This window comes from Pholcus phalangioides, unplaced genomic scaffold (genome assembly GCF_987345545.1).
Source record: "Pholcus phalangioides strain wild (caught in Gottingen) unplaced genomic scaffold, Ppha-v1.0 ptg000004l_1, whole genome shotgun sequence".
In the NCBI taxonomy this organism is placed as follows: Eukaryota; Metazoa; Arthropoda; class Arachnida; order Araneae; family Pholcidae; genus Pholcus; species Pholcus phalangioides.
This window is the reverse complement of record NW_028301597.1, coordinates 44,571,898-44,598,799: the sequence shown is the minus strand read 5'-3', so window position 1 is coordinate 44,598,799 and position 26,902 is coordinate 44,571,898. Positions and strand designations below refer to the sequence as shown.

Below are 26,902 nucleotides of genomic sequence, written 5' to 3'. Positions count from 1 at the left end.
TTTAGGAAAGATCCCTCTGAATCAAGAAAGAAGTGATTCTCTTATCACACTAAACAAAATGACTCAGGTGCTGGCTGCGGAAAAGTGGGGTATGGCTGCGGAATAGAAGGTTGCGGTGGCTGCGGAATGGGGGCAGCGTTGAAAAATCTTTGACGTCATTACAGCTGCGTTGACTTGATGTCAGTCACTAAAGTTTGATTTAAGAAAGACCCCTCAAGATCACAGAAAAAAATGACTCAGGTGCTGGCTGCGGAAAAGTGGGGGATGGCTGCGGAATAGAAGGATGCGGTGGCTGCGGAATGGGGAATGGCTGCGGCTGCGGCGGCTGCGGTGAGGCAGAAGCCCCTTTTTGCCCCTACTATCGTCATTTCCATATAAAGCTCAAGACGAGCACCCACAGGTTCGAAACATTTCCGACGCCCCTGGACCCAATGTCCTAACCCAATGAGGCTTTTTGAATAGACGTCATAATCACCAGCACCATCATTTTGAGGGACAGGCACAGGATGATCCCCATAAAAATCAATGTTAAAATTGTCGATTTTACTGTACAAATGCGAAAATTTAGTGGAGCTTTCCGCTACATCAATAATTTTAAAAATTGAATTTAATTCTTGGTTTTCGAAATATTGAGTTCGCCTTGCAGCAGAGGCTATTTCAGTGCTACCACTCCATGGACGGAGATACGGGGGGAGGGGGCCTGGGGTGGCATTGCCCCCCCCCTGCGTCAAAGGTGGAGTCGACTGATCTAATGTAATATGTATACATTTATATCAATTGGCATCATCATCATCATGCTCCCCAGACTTCCAAGTCTACCTGCGCTTATGCCCCACTCCCGAAAAAAAATTGTGAGGAAGCTGAGCTCCAACAAAAATTCATGAATATACAATGAAATGCATCATTCCGTCTTCTGCGTCGGGCTGTAGATGGCAGTTTTCAGCACCCCCCCCCCCAGTGTTTTCTTTATGTCAACCCCTCTGGGTTTGAGAAACATACAAACCATATGCAAGGTAACCAACAGGGCGGTGGCGGAATCGTGGGCATAGGCGGAGATAGACTTGGAAGTCTAGGGGGCACGATGATGATGATGTCAATTCATATATACATAAGATCAGTCGACTCCACCTTTGACACTGGGGGGGGGGGGGCAAATCCCCCGTCCATGATCCTGGTGGCTCATGCCAGAAGGAAATCTAGATTAAAGAAATGTTGAAATGAAATAGATTTTTTTTTCTTTGTGGTAGGGGGTGGGTTAAATATTTTGAATTTTTGTGAGTTCGCCTACTGAGATCGCTTGTGAGTTCGCCTGTGAGATCTGCCTACTTTTGTTCCAAAAAAAAAAAAAGCTCCGATTAAAAGCTGCGGATTTTGTTCAATGTCATTTATGGGCCACTAGAAATTTTTAAAACAATCTTAACTATATATTAACTATATGAATCGATGCCGTTGAACAATAAAAGGCAATACGGAGATGATGCATGATTCTATTTTCACACGTGTGAAGGTATAAATGAAACGTTGAAGTCAATATTTAACTCAAAAGTAATATTTCAGGGCGGCCGTGACTAGGATTTTAGCCGCTCGGGGCAAACGTTATTTTTTCACCCCCACAACTGTAAAATTAGATAAATTTTTAATAGTGTTCCTTGTTCCCACCTAGGCTGACCATATTTCCTCGAGAGAAATACGAGAAATTGGGATTCTAAATACGGGAAAATATGGGACATTGCCAATTATCGCCAAAAATGTTGCCAAAGCTGAACAAAGTTGCCAAATATTGCTGAAATTACGTAAAAACAATATGGCAGGAAGTGAAGCATTACTGCATATTGCAGTGGAATAAAATGAATTTCACGAGAAAATACCTTCATAAAGATAAATGTGTGAGATTAATATTCTTATTTATAGTTGTAATTATCATAATATAATTTATGAGTTGAAAATCATTTTAATCTTTGACTTCAATAAGCAATACAAATTAAAATAAGTTACACGTAAAAAACAGAAAAACCGGGACACTTTTGCCAAAAAGTCGGGACGGCCAAAAAAATAGAAAATACCGGGATTGTCCTGGGAAATACGGAACATATGGTCACCATATTCCCACCTAAAAAACTGCCTCCCCTAAACTTTTCCGCGCTGGGCAATTTCTCCCCTCCCCCCCCCCCCCTAGTTACGGTCCTGATTGTTTTACACTGAATTTTATGGGCTTCGCATCTCTAACTGAACTCAATATTTCAAAAATCAAGAATTTAATTCAATTCCTAAAATTACTGCTATGGTGCAAAACTCCATACTGAATTTTCACATTTCGACAGTAAAATCGGCTATTTCAATATTGATTTTCATTGGAATCACCCTTCTCAAAGTGATGCTGATGATGGTTATGACGGCAACAAAAATAGCCTCATGCTCTGCAGTTGACAAAGAGTTACGGTCGTCTTGACGGCTTCGAAAGTGGGAGCGGGAAACCTTCGTGGGTAAAGGACAATGGTTAGTCAAGTCTTTCACAGAGTAAAATGAAAGCACTTGATAATGCCAATAGCGCTAATGATTTTTCAAGACTGAAGTGTTCAAAAATATCAAATTCAAGCCAACACAACTAGAAGCATAAAGCCCTGAATAATAATCAAGTCCAGTCAAGACAACTCAAGGAAACCTCTAAGAATTGTTTATAAGGTTTTGTTTTATTGAACATAATCATTGAAAATCTCAATGCTGGTTTCTCTCTGGCATTTATAAGTGAGAAAAATGGAAGCATCCTCAGTTGTATACAAATCAGCTCGAGATGGAGAATTCCATCGCTTGAGGAACTTCTTGCGTCACAGACCACCAGAGGAAGTAAATAGTCTTGTTTCAGCTGTTACGCTTGGTTCTACGCCACTTCTGATAGCATGTCGGAATGGACATTTAGAAGTGGTATGTTACTTGGTGGAAAAATGTCACGCAGACATCGAGCAGGTAGGTGTAGTGACTTTCGCTGGAGATGTGACCATAGGTGCATCTCCTTTGTGGTGTGCAGCGGCAGCAGGGCACCTCTCCATTGTGAAAGCCTTGATCGACTATAATGCCTCTGTCAACAGTACAACAAAGAAAACCAATTCAACTCCATTGCGTGCTGCATGTTTCGATGGGAACTATGAAATAGTGAAGTATCTCGTTGATCACGGTGCAGATATTGAAATCCCCAACAAGCATGGCCATAATTGTTTGATGATAGCTTGCTATAAAGGGCACTTACAGATTGTGGTATTTCTGTTGCAGCGCGGAGCCGATGTTAACAGGAAAAGTAAGAAAGGGAATACCGCTCTGCATGATTGTGCAGAATCTGGTAACCTGGAAATAATGAAATTTCTATTGCATCATGGAGCGGTAATGGATGCAGATTGCCACGGTATTACGCCACTTTTAGCAGCAGCGATAACTGGCCATGCTGCTATTGTTAAATACATCATCTATTCGATACCATGTGCTAAAAGTGCGCAGATAGAAGCATTAGAACTTTTAGGTGCTACCTTTATGGATAAAAAACGAGATATGGCAAGAGCTTTTGATTTCTGGAGACATGCTATGAAGCTGAGGTATGAAGATACTAACGCTTCCGTGTTGAAATCGAGCTATAAGTCACCGATTTGTAATTATATTAATGCCACAGAAGTGACATCAATTGAACAACTAAACGAATTGATGTCTGATCCCAATGCAATGAGGGTGCAAACTTTACTGATAAGGGATCGAGTTCTTGGGCCTGCTCATCCAGATACAGCACATTCCATCCGTTTTAAAGGAGCAAATTATGCAGATGATGGAGATTTTGACAGATGTATACAATTGTGGATGTATGCTCTTGATGTACAGCAAACCATTCTGGAACCTTTGAATCCAATGACTGTAAGCAGTTTTATAGCTTTTACTGAGCTCTTCTCTTGTATGATGTCAGATTCATGGGTACCAACAGAAATTTCACAAGTAGTTACTTTTCGTGCTATTATGAATGTTTTTCGCAGAGCTTTAAAAGAAATGAAGACGGCCTTGAGGCATCCGCAGCTTGTGAGCAATGAACATGATGACACTTCTCATCATACTCTGAATGTAACGATGCATCTCATTGGATTTATGTGTAAGTTACAGTCCCATTTATCAAAGGATGACGATTTTCATATGAAGCAAATGATATATAAAATGGTGAAAATGAATCTGAGAGGTCCTAAAGGTTGGACACCTTTACATATAGCTTGTTTTAAAGACGATTCCATATTTCGCAAGTACCATATCTTTCCCTCCTTAGAAGTTGTAGAGCTGTTACTAGAGGTGGGTTCATGTCCAAACGCTATAGATCTTGATGGCAATACACCTCTTCACATTGCTGCAATGAATAAACCATCGGCTATTAAACCAGTTTTTGAAGCGCTCTTAAACCAGGGAGCACATCTTGATTTACGGAACATTAGGAGGAAAGCTCCTTTGCAACTTTGTAATGCCTCTTGTTTGCTGGACATACATCCTCTTCAACATGTGAATCTCCAGTGTTTGTGTGCAAGTTTAATACGTGATTTGGGCATCCCATTTCATAATGTAGTTCCTAAGAGCGTAGAAACGTTTTTGGAAGCTCATTGATATTTTTAATGCCTGTTAACTCTAAATTCTGGCAATGAAATTCATTCAAGACAAATTTTGTTTTAGTTATCAAATTTACAGAAAATTGTTTTTTAAATCTTTTTCAAAAGAATTTTGATAATTTTTTTTTACTTATAATAATGCTGTAAATACGTATGTAGAGCTGGACGTATATCCAGTGTATGGCAAAACAAGAAGTGACGTCAAGTTCAGAGCCGGGGGGCAAGTGTCGGGTTGCAATAGAAACTAGAAAATCAGTGTTGGCACCTGAAATTTTCCAAATGGGGGTTGCTAAATTAGAGTTAAAAGTGACAAAAAAATTATGAGATATTATGCTACTCCTTTTAACATGGGGGGAGTGGGAGTAAAATAAGACATCATTTAGGATTATATTTTTCTTGAGCTATTCTTGGCTCCTATGAAATTAGGCTGGTGCCTAACTATTTTTCTGGTTTGTCTAGGTAGTACAGAGGTTGATGATTCGAATCCTGCTTTTATAACTCTACTATTTTTTTCCCCTTTTAATTTCATCTTTTTTTTTCATTTATTATGTAAATCTTTTAGATGATTACTGATTTATTTTTGTTTTTCACTTGTGTTCAAAACTTGTATTCATATTGCTGTTATTAAGCGTCCAGTCATTCTCGGAGGGTCGCCTTGGCATGGACCTTCTTACAATTGATTCATTTTTAATTACTTATATTCGCGGGTGATACGCTTGCTGTGTGGGGTGACAGATCAGTGAACGAAGCACACCCATTGGCTCTGCATGAGCCGTCATGCCAAAATAAAAGCAAAATCACCTTGCACAAATTGTAATACAGATGTGATAATTTTTCAAAAGATGCAGCAAGCCAGTGACATGACTTAACCATTCATCTGACTTATTAATTTCTCCAAGTGCTACCCAATTTGCCCTTTTTTTATGAAGATGAGCACGTTTTTTTTCATTTTTTTGGAAGTCTCATATTTTAAAATATAAATGTGATACGTAAAGGAAAACTGAGGACAACTTGTTGATTTGAAAAGTCACAAAAAAATGTATTTTTATGTGGCAGAATATATAAAGTAGCCTTTGTATGGCCCTGTTAGGGAGAGGGTCCTCTTCATCAGATATAGACATTGGGGGGGGGGGGAATGTATTGAGACGTAATATGATACGCCAAAAGTGATAGAGTTGGAATCAATATGTTCCATGACTAAGAAATGCTGCTGAGTCGGTTTTATATGAATCCATAGCAACTGAACCTTTGCTAAAAGACAAAGCAGATGTATTTTCGGTTCGCTAGCAAATCCGAATAAGTGCTTGGGGATGCGGCCTTGCAAAGCATGGCCAAGATAATAGTATAATTCCAGAACTTTGAATATAACTGTTCAACTCCATCTATAGTGGTGAGATAATAATGAGAAGGTCTGTGCAGATGGTAGTAACTGCTTCATAAATTATTCCGCCATACCCATGTGAGAAAGACTGAAAATCAGTGTGACATCATATGCTGTCATAGCCAGGTGACTGGTTAATTAAATCTGCCGTATATCAAACATGATGTCTGGTGTGATGTGCCTTTAAAAGATCTGGCAAAGAGCGTGATGTCACTAGCAACGCTTTGGCTGTACACCATATAAACGTCTTAATGCTCATACTTATCCTTCTCTTTACAATAATCTGTTTCTTATGAAAGAGCTAATCCATTTTTCTCGCAGTAAATTACACTGAACAACAAAATTTGACTAAGTTTCTCAGAGTGAAGCAAAAAGTATTATGTAATTTGGTGTGCTGAAGATGAATTTTTCCATAAAAGAGGCTGCATTGGCTCTGCAGTTTTCTCTGAAATTTGCACATTTATTACTTACACACTAGCACAATATATTGAAACACAACTTAAGTATATAGAAAACTAAATAGATATGCAAAATATATATAAATACTACAAATATATAGAAACTTCACCAATACATAGATGCACAACATCAATAGGTACAACGTAATTAATACACGATTTATGTATAAAAAGTGCTATGCAATACAGTACTTACAAAAGAAAATGTATTGTACCATAATTCATTTATCAGCATCTAAAATACGTCGCTTCACTTTGCATTGCGCTTGGACTGGACATACGGAGCATCTCTGGGGCTAGCTATAAATTGCACTATATATATATATATGTGAACAATGTGTGAAGTCACCTGACGAGAGAGGGAGTATGTCAACACCCCACACACACACAGTGATTTGCATATTGTAACGGTTCATTCTTGAACTCCGGATGCAGGAGCGTTTTAGGAAGGAAACGATTTCGGGGAGGGGCCATTTTGGAATCTCCCTCTTCCAGCCTAGATATTATGTATTAGAGGGGTAAATCATTAAAACAAGGCATGACATGAATAAAATATAAAGTACAGGTATGCTTGAAAATATCTTGAAAAATATAAATTTGGAAAAATATTTATAATGAAAAATCAGGATTAAATGACAATTTGAAATGAATAATTCCAAAACTAGTGAAAATTCAGATTCAGTGAAAAATAATTCCTTGATTAACGAAATATCATAATGAAAATTCAGAATTAAATGAAAATTGTTCCATAATTAAAACAGACAGAAAAAAATTAATCCCAGAACGAATGAAAATTCCGGATATACAGTCAATCCTGTTTATAATGTCTTCCCACTTAGTACAACATTTTCGTGGTCTCAACTCAAGTAATTCTCATTAGGATTTCCTGCTTACACTGTTTTTTCATGGCAGTTTTCTGACAACCATTATAAGCAGGATCCACTGTATATATGAAAATTCAGGATTATTAAAAAGTAGTACTGTTGTTCTATGGTTCTTACCCCCCCCCCCCCCCCATTTTCACACAATATGATAATGCTCATAAAGCATTTTATAACTGTTAACATAGTAATAGTTGAACACAAGAGCTAATAAAACTTTTTCATGGTGCTATTCAACTATTCAGAATTGATGGCAATTAAAAATAATCGCAGAATCAATGAACATTCCAAATTAAAAAATTCCAGAATGAACGATGAAAAATAATCACATAATGAATGAAAATTTAGAAGAAAAAGTGAAAGCTAATGGAAGAACATTTCCAGTACTACTACGTACTGATGAAAATTCTGAAAAAATTTAAATAATTCCATAATTAATGAAAAATAATTGATAAAACACTGTATTGATGTAATCAATGTTGATGTTAAACAATATTTTAAAGGAAAATGTGAACTCCCATCTCACACGACTATTTATTTTAGAATATTGCTCATGAATGAATGAATGCCAGAACTTACTGGATTTATCCTGTTGCCGAGATCTCTTCCAGCCCAGCTTCATGGCAGAGTCTGGAACATGAATATCGCTCAAAAACACCTGCCACGTATGAAGAATTGTGTACATGGGATACTAGAAACAGGCTCAGCAGCAGCTTCACATGCCTGCATACACATGCAATCAGTGAAGTGTCTCAATTTGCACTACCCTGATTTCTGTTGGATGCAGAAGAGTGTGCTGTGTTGAGACATGTGCTATACACATCTCAATTTGCGCCTAGCCTTACAGTTTTCCAACAGCAGTCATTCATTTTGACCATTTTCTCTGGTACTGTTGTTCTATGGTTATTACCCCCCACTTTTTACAATATGATAATGCTCATAAAGCATTTTATAACTGTTAACATAGTAATATTTTGAACACGAGAGCCAATGAAACTTTTTCATGGTGGTATTCAACTATTCACATCCAGCAGACCAAAACCATTCTGAATTTTATATTCTCATGTCAGATGCGATTTCATTGTTGTCCAGTATTGTTATAAAACAACGGCGTAAAATTACATCTAATAAACATATGCTTGCATTCATTGTTTTTGGCTAGTTTCAAAAATACAGGAACAGAATAGATTGGTTTTGTCATTACTAGTTTTGAAATTCAGGGACTGATTATGACTTCATGGGCTGATTAATTAAACCAAAAAAAAAACCCCAAAGTATTTTATCCAGTTATAGATATTTTTATTTGATTTAAAAAGGTTGAGAAACTTTTTCAATAGCAAATTCATGAAACCATGTTACCAGATTTTTTTTAAATACAGTAGAGCATCGATTATCAGAATACCAATCAACCAAAACACTGGTTAACCAAAAATGTTCCAGTCGGCAAAGTCAAATTTTTCAGTCTATGTGGAAGTTCGGCTAGCGGCTGATATTTTCAGCTCTGAAGGAAAAGAAAATTTTGGACTTCTTTTCCTAAACTGTAGGCTTACTTCAATGCCATTTTGAACTTGTCAAGCTAGGCTAGTTTTGTGTTATTTGTAAGGCATGAGATACAAAATATACACAGTTTTATGTTTAATATCACTGTTTCTTTTTTTTCATATTGCTCCTATGACACTGGTACAATTTTTTTCCATGAATGATTGGTTATCAAAACAACCACAGTCCCCAAATGTTTCACATAATTGTGCTTTACTGTGCAGTGAGAGATACCTTAGCTAACTAAGATAATTCATTCTTGAATCACGTTCATTAGCCTTCGAGGTGTCCCCATCCATTTGTGATTTGGTCAGCTGATTGCTTTGTGTGATGCATGCATATGGAAAAGATAATCCCTTAGAATGTCAACTATTCATTCAGTTTGATGCTGAGAAAGAGTATTGCACTGAAATAGTTCATGCTCTGAAAACATTGGCTATTTTTTTCCCCAATCCAAAAAAGCCCATTGCTAAGGTGTATTGCACTAAAAAAGGGTTACCGGGTGTCCTAAATTTCAGAAAATTTACCCTTTTGTCTTCCTTTTTAGGTTTCTAGAATTTTTTTTTTCTTAGGAATTTTTTTTCCTCTTTGACAATAAATATATCTCTTCATTGGCATGAGTGTTTTTTTTTCCCCATTGACCAATAGCAGTTGAAATTCAGTGAATTTTTTCGGTTTTTTAATTTTTAGTGGTTGGGAAAAAGTATTGTTGCGGCCAGTTTTATGAGTCAGAATAGTGCTGCCATCTGTGATTAAAATTGATGAAAGTGACATCACTAAAGGTGTGCATACAGGCATCCGTCTTTCTCAGTTTTCGAATTTGATAACCCTACACTTAGGTTAATACCTCATTAGAAGGGTTGAATATATCAGATTATGTTGACGTATACAATTCACATAAAATATAGTTTCTATTGGTTAAATCTTTCATTTTACATGAAGTAGTTCAAAAATATTCAGAAATAGAAGTGGCGGTATATCTGGAAAAATTTTCCCAAGTGAACATGAAACAGTAATTCTAATGATAATTTTGAAAAAATTCAACCATTGACAGAGTTGTTTTTTTGTTAGCTCATGCATTCACACCAACGGAAATGTTTATTAGACAAACCGTTGGTTGAGGCAAAAAATTTTTTTTTTTTTTTTTGCGTTTCACTGGAAAATTTGTAAGCCGAGGTGCTTTTTTTTTTTGTTAGCCAAGGTATCACTGTACAATCTGTAAGCTATAGCATACAGTTGAGGAAAATAAGAATGACCATCACATTCTGTTCCAATCCTTCATCTGTACTGGTGATATTTCATCCACCTAATTTGAATGCTTATATCGCTAGAATATTGTAAGTGCCTGATGATTATAATCAGAAATGTAATTTTTTTTTTCTTTGCATATATCATTTTGTTATACTTGGTAATTAGTTGAAGCCATTTTTTATCATAATTTTCTTTGTTCCATGATCATATTCACTATTATTATTACTGTTTTTTAAATAATTTTTCAAAGTTTTTAAAATTTTGTTGATTAAATTGTTATAAAACTCATTTTTCATTTCTATGTGCTTATTTTGTTCCCAAAGACCATTTAATGATATAAAAACTATATTAATTTATTGGGAATGCAGTTCCTGATCAAGACGTGTTATTTGATTCTTTTTTTGCTCAGGGGCAAACTTTTTTCTGGGGGTCACCTTTTGAAATATGGTTATGTTTGAAAAAAAAAAGGGGGGGCGGTGAGGTTGGTACCACAATGGGCATCAAATTATCAACAAAAAACAGAGTAGAGAAAACCAAAATTTTCATACTTTCATTAGCCTTTAACAGTTTGTTAAAAACTTGATCGAGAACAGTCTGCCTTGTAGATGTTTTCCAAAACTGAATTCGCTTATACGAAAGTCATGGTTTCTTCCCCCAAACTGAATCATCCAAAAAATTCTAAAAAGTTTGAATTGGATAAAAAATTTTAACATTAAATAAAACAGAAAACTCAAGGGGAATTCATAAAGGTTTGAATTATCCAAAATTTGAATTAATCAAGTTCTACTGTACATGAAACAGTGCATTCATACGTGAGTATCACAAAAAAATAACTTTTTAATTGCAGTGAAGGCTTTTTAAAGGTGGTGCTTACTTTTTTTTATGACCCTTGATATCTTTATGCTACACTGTTGGCTACAGTTGAGTGTCAAAGAATATTTTATAACCGATTAGTGTATAATGTACAAGGAAAAAAAAAATGACTGAAGAAACTGTGAAAGTGAATAATAAAGCACTATGGCTTCCTCTAATCCAGCGGTTCTCAACCTTTTTTGACTCTTGAAGCATTTCTGTATAAAATTTCTTTGGTGCAGCCCATAGACCTATTTTTTATTTATTCATCAAAAAGTTACTGATTTATTTTTATTTAAAAATATTTATTTTTTCAAATTTGCGTTTTCAATTTCCCCTCCCCCTTGAGCTGTCACTGAGCTTCTGGAGAGTGCACATGGAGCTCCGGTTCAGAACCACTGCTCTAATCTGATTCAACTTTGTGTTTATCATTCGTTTTCTTAAAAATAAAAAAAAAAGCTAAACACAATTACATTTTGGAAGTGTCTCTCTTGAAAATTATTCTAGAGACAACAAGAAATAAAATTTGTAAAAAAATATGCAAAGCAAGTGTACATTTTTTGTTGGGCGCCCATACAGGTTGAGTCCCGGTTTCCCTAGTGTAGGTATGGGCCCTGAATATAGACCTATGCTTAAGAGTTTTCTGCTATTAAAAAAAAGATTGTGAAATGACTTCCCCAGGATGTCATTAGAATGTTTTCCTTCTTTTCATATGAACCAATATTCTGATTTTAGACATACTCCCCTCTGGAAAACTAGATGTGCAAACTCCTTCGTTCGCTTGAATATCAGCTCTCATATATGAAGATCCTCTCTGTGCTATGGACACTGTATTTATACAAACTGATGTTTGGGAATTCCAGAAGAATTCATTTCCTTCAATTCTATTCAAATGAATAAATACCTCAAATTTGTGAACAATAGTATCATTATGACAATTGGTGTCTCAAAAGCCATACAACTTTAGTTGGCTTTTTTCCTTAAGCCCATGTCATAGATGACTACGTAAGAGCATAAATAAGTTTAGTGAGTGGAATAAAGCATTAACTAATATAATTTCTTTTTTCATATTTAAGAAAAAAAAAAGACCTCAGAGTTTTCTTGACATACTTTTTTCTTGAATATCAAATTCTTGCCAAGAATCATGATTCCCAAAGATAGAGATGTGGACTCGTCAGTCTGGCGCTCAAATACCACATTGCCAAGGAAGCCTTTGTAAAACTGCTCTGGGGGCCACAGATAAGCATTGATCAGGAAAAGGGGCGCCTCCAGTTACATTGCTTATATTTGTTGGCAGATTTTTGACTCATTGGCCCTGCTTATGGGTACCAGATCATACCAATATCTAGCTCAATGAAAACATTGATAAGGCAGTACATGATTTTTCTATCTCTTCTGCTCTACTTTCAACTCCATCCACTTTAGAGAGAATTTAAAGCCAGAACCAAAGGCATTCTTAAAACAACGTGGCTGAATCAATTACAAGCTTCTAGTTTACCTGTATTTTCTATGTTCCTCAATTTTGTTGATAAGACCTCTAGAAAGCTTTCCGAAAACCTGTACAAACTCATCTATGAATGAGCGCTTCTCAACTAATTCTTATGCACTATTCCGAAAGCAAACAGACCCTAACTGTTTCCCATTGATAAACTGATTGCTTCCTTTTCAGGTGCCTTTTTATCAAGGTTGATTAAATTTCCACTTTTAGGCTATTGTCATGACTTAAACAGGGGTGGGGGGGGGGGACTTCTACTTTTCTAAATGCTGCATCATCACTCATCACTGTGCAACGGAAGAGATATCCCACTTCTCCCTTCCTTTCCCCCCACCCTTATGTTTTTAAATTATATTCCTTTCAGCACTTGACATATCCCAGGTGCCAGGTCACCATGACGACTTAAAAGATTGGGAGTGGCACCCCTCAATTTTCTATGTCTGATCATTGAATAGAAGTCTGAGGACAACACAATATTTTTTCACTTTCTTTCTAAGATTTCCTCAATTTATATCAACTTGTCAAATCCTGAAAAGTTAAAAATATTATTTTGAACCATTTTTTCAAAAAGTGTTCTTGGCTCCTAAGAAATTTGATTGCCACCTAAAGTTTTTTTAGTATTTATCATATACAGCTTTCCTTTCTTGGTTTTGCTTTTGAAGTCTTAGCGCTGTTTAATATCAATGTTTATTTACTTTCTTGGTGAAGGAAAGTCTATCAGTCGCAGGGACAAGGCTTTGCTGTAACCAAAAACCGTGGCTTAACTTCATGTCCAAGCTTTTGGCAACAAATTTGGATTATCTGTATTTAATGAATCAGCGATAAATTTGGTAATCTTTTCCTAACCACACGTTAGAAGAAGGGGGGGGGGGGGAGGGAAGAAAAAATATAAAAGGAAAATGCATAATATATTTAAGGTAGACAAGCGTGTGTATTTTTAGAGTTCTCTTTCGCTCTTGCATGCATTATAGTATACCAAGGAGGGAAAGAAATGCAACTTCCGTAAATAATAGGGTTACTGTAACGTTTCCTGATGGTGAATAAAGAGGAAAGAAGTAACAGAGAACTTTTTGAATTTATTCCACTGGTGTTTTTTGGACGTAATATTACGCCCGTACTTGTAAAGAGGTTAAACAGAGATTGACTGTCAATAAACAAATCACGCTTAGAGAGCCCAACTGTTGAAAATAGTGCTAGTTTTCAAAATTATTCAGCAGCATATTTTAATAGCACCATAAAGGCTTGAATGTAAATTTTCATGCATTAATGCTTGTATTAATGTAAGTTTATTTAATTTGTTTTTTTATTATTACGCTTTCAGCTCTAGTTTTGAAATGATTTTGCAAGTGAGATTTGGTGATAAGGTATCTCAAAGATTTTCTCACTCATTAAATTAAAATAGTATATTTATTTCTGCCTTGATCTGTTTAATGTAGTCAGGGCCGGGCTTTGGAATTTCGCAGTCAGATGAAAAACAGCTGTGCTGTCCTCACCATGGAGCTTTCTGTAGTAAATTTATAGTATAAAAAAACAAAGAATAATATGATCCATCTCAGGTTGGAACCCAGTAATTTTTATGGGTGAGGGCATGACTATATCTGTATGCATGATTTGCTGTAGTGCGTTTAAATGCTTGTTGTTGTCACACAACATTATTTAATGTAATTTCAGGTACTGAATTTTGTTCGAGTATCATTGCAAGCCAGAAAAGTTAATTTATTTGCTATTGATCGTGATAAGGGCGGTACAAGAGAATTTCCTTTTGATGTAGATGGAAGTCTGCGGGAGTTCACAATTTCCGTGTCTGGAGAGAATCCAAGAGTGACTTTTATCGATTCTAGAGGTAATTTTTTTTCTCTCTATATTTACTTTTAATGTATTTCTGCACATAAAAGGTTTTTCCTTATTCAAAAACTTATTATTTTTTGATAGTCTTGAGGGTCAAAACATCATCCCCTCATGTTTTAATATACTGAAGGATTTGAGCATCTGAATGTGTGGTAAAAGCAATCTTCGCCACACTTTGTCTTTTACCATCGAAATGAATAGATATAGTGCCAATGTGATCACGTTGCTACTACTTCTATTTACACCTTGCAAAATTTCCTCTTCTGAATTTCTAACAAATTGGTACATGGCAGAATGTGTGTTCTGAGTAAATTCAATATCATTAATCAGTGAATTCAATATTATAAATTGAGAGTTTTTTATTACAAAAGATTACATAAAATTTTGAATATTTTCTTGCAGTTGCACTGGTATGTCATTTTATCAAAACAAAGCAGTGTTTATTTTTTATTATTTATTTATCACGATCAATAATATCTATGATATTGAACAGAATGGAGGCTTCATATATAGCACATTATCATATCTGATTACAGTTTTTATACTTATAAAAGTCAACCATTGTTGTAATGACACTTAGGTTATAACGACAAAATTCAGCTGAATCTTTGATGTCATTATAACCGTATGAAACCGTTTGACTGTATTATAGTGGGACATTAGCTAAGATTACTCGTATTCCTCCCTCTTTCAGTTGCATAAAAATTTAGTTTTAAGTGATCTGTGCAATCAATGGCATTGGAGCCGGGTGCTGTGGGTGCTCAAGCACTCAGTGATTCATGGCATGGATCTGAGCACACAATTGATTTAGAAATAAAATTTCCTACATAAAGATGAAGATGAGCACCCACTATTTTCAAACACTTCCGATGCCCCTGCTAACAATTGTTCATGAAAATATAGCATGACTGGCAAGCAATATGTTGAAAGAAAGACTTCCTCTGAGACAAGAGCTTTGAAATATTTTATCGCATTATACAAGAAAACATGGCAACTTGCTATTTTTAGCATACTTATATAATTCAAGATTTATAAAAGTTATGATAAATTCAGTATTGTTCTGTGTATACCCTTGATGTGAAATAAGTTCTGTGTATGTTTATAAGTTTAAAATAATTTTCAGGAAAAGTCGTTGATCGGACTCAAGGCTTACAAGAACTTCTAACACATAAGAACATAAGCATTGTAAATATAAGAGATCCTTTGCCAGGCAGATGGAAGTTGCTCGTTTCTAGTCAAGGTCCACACACTATCAGAGCTACTGGTCTCAGTAAGATAGACTTCATCCATGGTTTTTCAAGACAGCCCACGGCCAATTTAAAAGAGACATACCACAGGCCTTTGAAAGGTATTGAAGATTGAGCTGTAACAGGTTCTGATAAGTTTTAAAATATGTCAATATACAGGATTCCTAGCAACCTGGAAAGTCAGGGAAATGTAAAATATTTAACAAAAGTCACAGGAAAATATGTAAATATAAAATCAGGGAAAAGTTCTTTGAGGAGAAAATCTGAAACTAGAAAAGCAGATTAAAAGAAAAGCAAGATTAACTAGAAAAGCAAATTTGAAAGATTACAATTTTTAATTATCATAGTTTAGCGTGTATGAGAAACCCCTTTTCGCCAAAAATTGTGTCCCAAAAATAAGAGTTCTTATACATGGATAGTATTATAGATATATCATTTCAACTTTTTTCCAAATTTTTAACTTGAAAAATCAGGGGAGTTCCTTATGGATAAGGATTCCTTATGGATAAGGATTCCTTATACATGTTAAAATATGGTATGTTTCTTTCTTTTGGAGTTTTGATGAGGAAAAGTCAGGGAAATGATCATGCGAATTTTGCTGTGAACTTTCAATTTATTTCATTGAAAACATATGATCCATTGTGCACAAAAGTGATGCAAGTCATTGTCTTATGGAATAATTCATCCATTTCTGAATGAGTGCCACTGAAATGTGCTCAAATATTTAGACATGTTCAATACTCAGTTGACTGAAGAAAAATACGCCATTAAATAACTCAAAATTTACAGATATGCAATCGGTCCTCATAAAGGGCTAATCTTGAAAGTATATTTTTTTGATTTACACCACCTTTCCACGCGGACTCATGTTTATTATATCAAGTTTTCATGCTTCTAAGTGCGACTTCTTATATTTAAAATTCTAGATTTTTGTTTAATTTCTCTAACTGATCAATTTTTCGTATGATAATTTATTGCGAGCAATTATATAGCACAATTTTATTATTACTACTAGAAGTACATGGATAATATTATCGTTCTGTATTGCTATCATTTTTTCAAAGCATGGGTGGACCAGAAGTATATTAACGGGGGTGGGGGGGGGGGTAATAAATTAGCAATATTGAATGAGTGGAGCAAATTTGATAAAGAATTGGTGGTCAAAAAAACTAGATTAGAACATTAGAACTTGAGGAGTGCTGTAAATTTTTTATAGCCCACTAGCAGAGAAACCATAAATCCCCCCGGGCTAGACACGTACAACCATAATGGAAAACCTTTGTTTATAATGATTTCAGTTAATTTTATCTTTTTTTTTCCGAAGCACAGATTCCTTGTTTATAAGCATTATTTTATTTGTACAGTAACCCTTATATCACACATGTATTTTGGGAGACAAAGAAAACCAGGACATAACTAATGACTTTATCTAAGTTCTAATTTTAATTAATTTAATCATGGATTTATAAATAGAAGAAGAAGAAATAAAGATTTTGTGTTAAACTTTTGCTCTTGAGTTTTCAACCATTAAAAAAAGACTTATGACCAATTAAATATATTGAGTTTACTTTTTATCATTACCCATTAACAGGAGCTCCAACGTATTTACTTGTGAATGGAACAGATCTTCCAAAACCAGCTACATTCCAGAATGTCAAGTTGATTGATCTCGAAGGTAACAGTTTGCAAGACATTCCTCTCTTCAGATTTCCAGATTCAACTCTTTTTAATGCCACAACATTTTACCCTCCTGATGAGTATTTCTATTTGAAGGTAAAGAATATGATTTTTTTTTATTGGAATAAAATTTTGATTTAGATTACAAGAAATGGTTTTTTATTTTTATTCTGCTCAGATAATACACATTTTCGCTGGTCAGGGAAGAAAGGCTAAAATCAAACCATTGTAATATTACAAAGCTGTAAGACTATTATTCAATAAATTGAAAAAAAAGGCGGGTAAAAAGGAAAAATGCAGCATTTGACATTGGTTTAAATGAAATATACAAATATGGTTGGAAGATATTTTCTTTTTTGTTATTCACAGCATATGTATGCCTTAGCTGAAAATGTTTTGTATTGATATGTTTCAGGTAGCTGGAATTGATGAATTCGGATATCCAGTAGAAAGGATAACATCTACTGCAATTAGTGCACAACTGCCAGGTAAAAATATTAGCTTAGGCATACAACCACGTTCAAAAACTTATTTCATCACGGAAGAATGAATACAGATAGAACCTGTTTATTTGGTGTTTCCTTCAAAGTAACTACCCCATGCACTTATGCCTTCTTTGCCATTGTTCATACAAATATTTAAATACAGATTGCAAGCTTTTTTTGCCACATCCTCCAGTGCCTTCATCGCTGCTCGCTACACTTCTCTGAATTAAGCAAATTCTTTATCAGATGAAAAGGGAAAAGTTTGATGGGGCAAGATCAGGAGAATAAGCTGGTTGTGGAAGTATCAGAATGTGATGCTTTGACAGACAATCTGATGCCAGGAGGGCACTGTGAGTCTTAAACGTCTGCACGATTCAGTGAGATTCAATTGACCAGATCTCTCAAAAGCCACTACAAGGGTGCTCCATCATTACAATGTGTCTACTCACAGGTCTCCCTTGGTGTCAGATTACCTGTCAAAACAGATTCTGTTACTTCCACAACAAGCTTATTCCCCCTGATCTTGCCCCCATGTGACTTTTTCTTTTTCCCTTAGATAAAAAATTTGCTTAAGGGGGCAACGATTCTCAGGTTCCAAAAAAAGCTAAAATCGTCAAGCAGCAATGAAGGCACTAGAGGATGTGACAAAAAAAAGACTTAAATCTGCATTTACACCTTTTTGTATGAAGAATGCTGAAAATGCATAATTGCACAGGGTAGTTACTTCAAAGAAAACACCAAATAACAGGTTTGATATGTATTCATTCCTCCATAGTAACAAAAAATTTCGGAACGTTTGAACATAACAGTATATCTTACTGACAAGATTAATCAAGATCAACTTTTCCCATGCTAGTTATCTTGAGCCGTTTCTAAAAAATACATTAAGAATTCAGAAAACTGTTATTTTTAAGATGACCACGGTTTAATATATGTATGGTAGCTGACATAATCAACATAATTATACTTAAAAGGGGGGCAACCTATGGTTTTATTGAAATGAGCAATAAAAAATTTGCCAGAACCTTTTTCCATTAATTTTACTCTTTTAATAAAACTGAGAAGCCAGAAAAAGAAAACTGCAAGTACTTGCTTGTAATTGTTCAAATATAACTTTGATTTTTTTAAGAACAAAATATTTTTGTTCCATACTAATTTTTAATTGGAATTTTATTACTTTTTGTTTAGATGTACCTGAACTGAGCACAAGGCCACGGATGAGTGTATATTATGACCAAGATACTGATCTTAGGTGTTACATACAGTCTCTTGTGCCTTTCTCAGTAGCCTGGTTCAAAGAAGGAGTGCAAATAAGTGAAGAACAACAATATCCGTAAGTGTGTGTATGTATATATGTATATATAGTGAAAGTTTTCCTTCTAATCCATGAGTTAATACAGTCGGCCCTCAGTATTCGCAGATTTCATATTTGCAGTTTTCGTATTCGCTGTCTTTTTCCCAGTTTTCTGGAAAGAACTTTTCAATGCTAATTATCACTTTTATAACTCTTTATTTTAAGAACTCGTTTTTCCTCCGTAATCTCAATTTGGACATTCTGTCTTAAAAGAAAATAGAAGAAGAGGCAGAGAGTTCACCAATTTGTCATCCCCAACATACAGGTTTTTTTTTGTGAGCACGAGCCAGGATGGAGTGTTTGATTGTTTGCTGGGGAGACCAAAATGGAAGATGCATAGATAGTGTAATTCACTTTTTGCATTGAATAAACTGGTGGTTTCAGAAATGGTATGATACGCTGGGTTATTGATAGGCCATTTCTAAGTCAAGAGGGTAATCAGACTTTTTTGCAGTCAACTGCCGTTCTACTTTCCTTTTCATAGTGTCAACAAAATGGAAAAGATTATGCTTGACGGTGGATGAAAAAAAAATATTTTGAAAGAAATTATAATGTGCACTCTTACAAAGACAAATTTCCTAAAAGTAGGGGATTCAAAAAATTGCATTGAGTCCTCTAATCAAAGATCATTAAAAGATTATTTTTATGGTAAGAAGTTCCAGTAGTATTCCACCATCCTGGAAATTTTTCAGGGAAAAAGATTCGCGGAAAATGTTATCCTATATCAATTCTGTGGAATCTTATATTTTCCAAAATGTGGTGATAAAGCAAACAAAAATCAGTGATTTTTATTGGAATCGGCAGTAAAGGTGAATGACCCCATATTCCCCATATTTTTTCAAAATCTCTCCCATTTACAAATTTTCAATTTTACGAACTAATTATAAAGTCTGTATGGATTTGTAAAAACAAGTATCAACTGTATATTGCTATAGCTACATTATGAACATAAAATAAATATAATTAACCATTGCCGTATTATTTTATAGTAAATTTCAAATTAACACACACAGTTCTGGATCACATAACATCATACTAAACTCAGTGATAAAAACAATAAAATGATTTTTTTTGAATGTGTGTAAAATAATTCTTATGATAATATCAACATTCATATCTCATCTTTACAGTAATTTTAAAATAACCATATCAACTATAACATTAAAAATTTTTTTTTGTTTGATTGCATAGATTGGGTCTCACAGACCCGGATACAGATAAATCTTCCAACATTTCCAGAAAAAAAAAATAGCTGCCACAGTAGATAAATAAGTTTAAGTAGGAAATTAGCAAGAACTTCAAGAAAATAGTTCGTGGCACCTGTCGGTTAATAAGAGAAATACATGTACATGGGTCTCACTGACCCAACCCGTGCACTCATGGGTAATATATGTTGGGAGATACCTCCATGAGAAAAACACTGTGATATGGTTTATAAACTATATAATTTGAAAAATTAATTTGTACATACCTAGGTATGTAGTGTGAAATTTTATGACCCATCTCTGTATGTAAGGCCTATATCTTGGAAATCTGCTTATATTCTTAGGCAAACCACAGAAATAGTATTAACTGTCCCAGAAGTAAATATACTATCAGAGGGATGGTATTCTTGCAATGCTACAAACATTGCTGGGACTGCTTCAAGTACAATATTCCTAGATGTCAAAGGTAATTTTTTTAAATAAATTTTTAAAGATATCCTTTGATGATAATTGTGTGTTTGTATTTCAATCAAGATTTTACTGATCTGAAAATTTCACAGAGTAAAATATTTGAAATGTTGAGACAATGAAACATGCCAAGAAAATCAGTTATTTTTACAAAAATGTTAATAATTTTGAACTATATGTATTGCATAGTGTAATTATTTTTTTTGTGTGTTTCAAAATTTGTGTGATGAAATTTTTAATAACTTATAAATGTTTGAAATAATTTATTATATGTATTTATTTATTTGTGGTACACCCCAAATAATTTATAACCTTGTTAGATCTGAAATGCATGCTGAACAGTGAATGAGAATAATTTTTTTTCAGACCTGTCCAGTTTTCATAGACACCAGTGTTATTAAACCCTCGTTTACTTGTCGCTAATTTCGGTTAACTCATCACCATGAACAAGTTTGAGATAGAGAAACAGATAATTTCTATGGCTTACTTTAAAAAAATAGCTTGTTAACAACATTGCCATATGCTCAAAAATCACCATAAAAGCCTTACATTCCAAAACGGATCAGTTCAAGTAACAAAAGTTATGCTGGGGAAGTTCATTTGCTGACTAAAGTTTTTTAAACATTAGGGACTATTCGAGCTAGACCTGATTTTTTGCATGGGCTTCAATAATTTAGGGCTTCAAATTTGAACAAATTATATTTGTTGAAAAACCAGATATTTTTTCCAAAGTTGAGGTCTTCTAATGTGTGCTTTTCCCTACCCCGGGCCCTCCACACGCCCTTCAAAGTGGACTCTGTGTTCGAGATTACTTTGTAGTTAGCATGTGAAAGATTACCTTGATAAATTTTACCAAGATTACCTTGTAGTTGTTTCATGAACTTCTGATAAAGAATTAAAACACTAAGATTAAATTTCATGTGTATGTAAAATTGATGTGCAGTAGTTCTGTTGTGAAGAAAAGCTAATTAATCTAGCAGTTGCTCTGATTAGTCTGAATTAAAAATTACTAGTATAAACCAAACTGTACCAGTATATTTTAACATAATAAGTTAAGTAATAAGAGCTCTAAAAGGGTAAAAACTTCAATTTTTTCTTTTGCAATCTATGAATTTTATTAATATTGTAATTTTAATTCATATTTTAATAAATGTTGTTACTTTAAATTTATACAATTTTCACAATATTACGCATTGAAACTGACAGCACTTCGCTTAAGTTGTCATAATTTTTCTATAACATAAGGTGAGGATTTATCATACAGAATTTTTTTACCACCTATAAAATATAATTTTTATAGTGATAATAACTTTTTACACATATTGAAATCATTTGAATATTATGCATTTAATTTTTTTAAGTTTCATTTGTTCATCTTTCAATTTTTCTCTTTCACAGAACCTCCACCTGTGATCACCAAATCAGATAATGTCTCTGGAATAATTGGTAGTCGGACAGTTCTTCCATGTGACGCTTATAGTATCATAGAGCATAATATTACATGGCATCATTTTTTCCCGAATGATACAAAGAAAGGTGTAGCAAAGTCTAGCATGGTGAGAAATGATGCTCGCAACAAAATTTTCTCTAATGGCTCTCTTGTGATTGATAAACTTACAAAGGAAGATGAAGGATGGTATCGCTGCACTGCCACAAATGAAGGTGGTACTGTCAAGGAACTGATTTATCTTAATGCATATTGTAAGCACTTTTGCAATTTTCATGTAATCCATAAAATGTGCAAAATTGAATGTTTTATTGCCTGTATTAAAAGCAATCAAAAAGTGGAAAAAAACATTTTTCTTGAATATCCAAACATTAAGGTACAACTAATACAAATACAAATACAGCGCCACAACAGGCAAATTGCCCAACGAGGTGGCTGAACTTAAGAACATCATGGATCCCTGAGATACCTAATACTGCTACACCACACATGCACCCCCCCCCGCGGAACCCCCAACGAATCGGTACATGCGGGAATGTGCGTGTACGTGTAGTGAAACCTGACGTGAAGTTTTTTTTTGTTTCTCTGTAATGCTTGTTATGTGTAGTGCTGTCATCTGCCACCAGTTTTTCGAACTATGAGTGAAGTGTTATGATTGAATGATTTATCGTTGTAGGACTGTTGCTCTCTGTGGCGAGACTTTTTAACGGGGAGATCGGCTCGCATTTGCGCCTTGAAGTTGGGAACCACAGAAAACCAACTTCAGCCGACCACCACTGTGGGGTTCGAACCCGGATCCTCGCATCGCGAGTCCGTCACTATAACCACTCGACCACCACAGCGGCAAAACTCATCTCTGCCTCTACCTGGAGTCGAACCCGGGTCCCTCGATTGCCGAATGTTATAAATAAAATTTAAAAAAACATATCCACATGATTTAGTTTTGAAAACATTTTCAAATCTTAAAATTAATTTTCCTTTGTACTAATGTCCATTAATTTTAGATGAACTGTTGAAAGATTTTTGTAGAGAATCTAGTTTTTATGTTTTTCCATTTCATATTTATGAAGTTAAAATGTTGAAAAGAACACAAGAATTAACTTTTTCTATCTGTTTGTTAATGAGAATTGAATATATTTTTCCTATCTCTGCAGATTTACCATCAGTGTGGACTAAACCACCTTCTTTGAATTTTGTGATTGGACAGCAGATTAACGTGTTGTGCACTGCTGTGGGAAATCCTCAACCAACAGTCCAGTGGAAATGGATTCCAAAGCACAATGAAGCCTTTTTTAGTGGCAGAAGCAAAATCGTTGGACCTAACTTGATAATCAGTTCTGCTGAGCCAAAAGATGAAGGCAAATATGATTGCGTTGCTACAAGTATTGCTGGAAGCAAAACAGCTAGTGTTGTACTAAATTACATTGGTAGGAAAAATTCAATTTTCTGTTTTGCTAAAAATAACTTCTTTTTTTTCGTTTATATTTTCTGATTTATTTCCATAATTACTATATATCTTGATTATTTTTTTTTCCAAATCCCCACCATGGCTTTTTTTAATATCAACATTTCCCACATTCTAATCCAACCATCAAATTTTTACAATGGACTTAACCATTCCCAAAACTTTAAACCTATCTTTGCATTCACAGACTATTTCAAATTTAACTTCTTTCTTCGAACAATAACCGATTGAAACAACCTCCCATCGAACAGTTTCTGATTTCATTTGTAACGTACACTGTCATCTCTGTCAAATTTTACAACTGCATTCTCTTGTATAAGTTGCAGCCAAACAAATATTGTTCAAATAAATATATTCAATATATTTAAGTTTTAGAGCCTATTATGTTGTTAAATAAAAAAAATTTTAGTATCGATATAAACATTTAAATGAAAGAATTTTTTTTAGTTCTTGATTTTCTTTATATCATTCAGGCTGTTTTCAGGCTCAGGAAATCAAAGTAAATAGGGTTTCCTGCAATTTTCGAAATTAGACTCATTCCTAAAAAAAAGAAACAATATTAACTACAGATGTATCTATATACAGGGTGATTATATTGAAAGTTGCAATTTCAAAAAGCTGTAAAATAAGAACCACTGGTCAGAATGACTTTAAAATTTGCATGAATAAATACTCCTGAAGCAATGAAATGTGTTTGGAAGGGGAAAAAACTTGAAAATTTACCTACATAGGAGGCAAGTTATAAAATTTGTTTTCTGACTTAATTTATGAGATGTTTCCATGAATTATGAAATTTTGTGATGTTAATTAAACTGTCATTTTGCCTAGTTTGACTATTGTTTCCATTCTGTGAGAATTCCCGGTGTTTCAGGAGTATTCATGAAAATTTTCAAGTAATTCTGACCATTAGTTCACATTTTATAATATTTTTAAATCACAACTTTAATTGTAATCGCCCTGTATGCAACAGCAATTACATTTAGTGTACTGTATTTATATTTCTCTACATCAATTTATTTCTACACAAGATAGCTTTTTTTTTTATTCAAAAATATCTGTGCAAGGTTTTGTATGTTATGATTTTTTGTTACCCACAGCATAAGTATTCAGATGTATCATTATTTAAAAAGCAAGATTTTAAGTGGTAAGTTGTATCTTAGAAATGGGACAATAATGTAATTTTTTGTGATAATAAAATTGAATTTTCATAACTTTAAGATCAGAAATGTTGAAATCAGGCCATGTTTTACATAAGATTGATAGATTTTTTTCCTTTTCCTGTGAATATCAAACCCCAAATGAATATATATTACAAATTTATTTCTTATTTATATGAAAAATTAAATAATTTTGAGATATACCTTAATGTGCATTTTTCCCATGTACTTATAGAATTACCAGCAGTAACTCTTCCTGATAGAGAACTGGTAGTAAAAAATGGAGAGGTAGCTACACTGAGGTGTATTGCTGAAGGAATTCCAGATCCTGTTGTTTCATGGTATAGAGGGAATGTGAAAATACATCCACAGTCCTACATCCAAATTTCTGACGAAGATGGATCTTTGATTATATTGGGTGCGCAGGAAGTTGACAATGGCAACTACACTTGCGTTGCTTCAAATGAAGCTGGTGAAATGAATGGCACTATGGTATTGAGCGTGGGATGTGAGCAATTTTTTTTCTCTTTTTCTGTGTCATCTTCCATTAATTTTAAGCCTCTCAAAGACTATAATCATACTACAAAATTGTAATTATATTGAAATCACAATGGCCTTGAGATTTGGTGTTCTTTGTTACACAATTTCTGTAATTCATTGAATTTCACTTTTAATTTCATCAGTCGAAAAATATGTAATAGTAACAAATGCCTAATCTAAAATCTTTAAAGCTTTAATTTTTGTCTAATCTTAAATTATTACTTTGACCTGTCAGTGTCTTTGCTTCAAGTAACTGAAGTTACGCTGATAAAATATTTGCTAAAAATACATCACCTTGCAAGCAACAATTCAACTAATAAATATGAGTCTTGCTATATGAATATCAAGATATACGGAAGACTGGTAATCGAGGGACCCGGGTTCGACTCCCGGTAGAGGCAGAGATGAGTTTTTTCCTTCCTTAAAAAAAATTAATTAACATCTCAAATAATAAATATCTTCACAACATCCAGTCTTCCGTATATCTTGTATTAACAAGTGGAGAGCGACATTCATGTCATATATGAATATCACTTATAAGATTCATGTGGGATCTCCCTGAACGAATTGTGAACACCATCATTGAAGACCTGGTAGATGTGTGCTATATGTTGCTGCATATCATCTTGTTTCAAAAATGGTCGTTAAAACATGTTGAAGAAATCATGGGCTCATAATTTTTTTTCTGTGTCACATTTTTAAAAGTAATTTTCTCTTTTTGTGAGATATAACCAGAAGTATAGAGGATTCAGCTACTGCATCCTTATATATAGTATTTTATTTGGACCAATGTTTTTACGAGTTCACTTATTGAAAAAGAAAATGTGGACAAAGAAGTCAACATTATAAAGAATCACTTTGACGTGGTGTATTTGAGCTGTCTTGAATATTGATTTAAAAAACTTTTTGCTGTTAGTTTTCATATGACTATTTTTTTATTTTCTTTTATTATTCAACTTATAAAACTGATGTATGTGAATGTTTACCATTGTAAAAGACCACAAATCTATGAAAAGTGCTATAATATCTAAGAAAAATTGCTAATTCTTCTTTCATATTATTATCATTAGCCAAGCCCTCCATTGTTCCCTTGCCAAAGACCATTGCTTTTGAGATTGGGAAAAATGGTACCATACCGTGCATTGTGACTGGTATACCTGAACCTGCAGTGTATTGGCTGTATGAAAATGGGTCTGTGGTCATATCCAGTGGAAAGTATCATGTTTCATCTACAGGTCACCTCCACATCAAAAGTAAGTCATCTTTATGGGATACATAAGTTTGATGGTACAAATTTGTGATTTTATTTGGCCAATAAGTTTTATAAATTTACAAGGTGTGCATATTTATTGAAAAAGTTTTATTTTCAATGTTATCTGCTTTAATTTATACAGGACCTCTCTCACTTGTACATCATCTCATTTATATGTTTCTCTCAGTTATAAGATAATTTTCTGAGCTCTTTGCCAATAATATAGAAAAATGATGCTATTTATTTTTTATTTATATGACTCATTTTGTGAAGTACTT

General features: G+C 34.2%; 2 protein-coding genes across 2 annotated transcripts in view; both read left to right on the top strand.

Moving 5' to 3' along the window:
* The window catches only part of LOC149087656 (hemicentin-1-like), a 132,086-nt gene that overhangs the window by 25,208 nt on the left and 79,976 nt on the right, over nucleotides 1–26,902 (top strand). Inside the window, exons 4-13 of the mRNA XM_089231566.1 lie at nucleotides 14,151–14,322; nucleotides 15,451–15,675; nucleotides 17,166–17,347; nucleotides 17,667–17,739; nucleotides 18,925–19,069; nucleotides 20,640–20,761; nucleotides 22,162–22,464; nucleotides 23,365–23,637; nucleotides 25,068–25,340; nucleotides 26,443–26,625. Coding sequence (XP_089087692.1) covers nucleotides 14,151–14,322; nucleotides 15,451–15,675; nucleotides 17,166–17,347; nucleotides 17,667–17,739; nucleotides 18,925–19,069; nucleotides 20,640–20,761; nucleotides 22,162–22,464; nucleotides 23,365–23,637; nucleotides 25,068–25,340; nucleotides 26,443–26,625 — 1,951 coding nt within the window. The remainder of the gene's footprint in view (nucleotides 1–14,150; nucleotides 14,323–15,450; nucleotides 15,676–17,165; nucleotides 17,348–17,666; nucleotides 17,740–18,924; nucleotides 19,070–20,639; nucleotides 20,762–22,161; nucleotides 22,465–23,364; nucleotides 23,638–25,067; nucleotides 25,341–26,442; nucleotides 26,626–26,902) is intronic.
* Nucleotides 2,357–6,402, top strand: LOC149087657 (protein fem-1 homolog A-like). Its single transcript, XM_089231564.1, has one exon. The coding sequence runs from the start codon at nucleotides 2,755–2,757 to the stop codon at nucleotides 4,618–4,620; it is 1,866 nt and encodes a 621-aa protein (XP_089087690.1). The 5' UTR covers nucleotides 2,357–2,754; the 3' UTR covers nucleotides 4,621–6,402.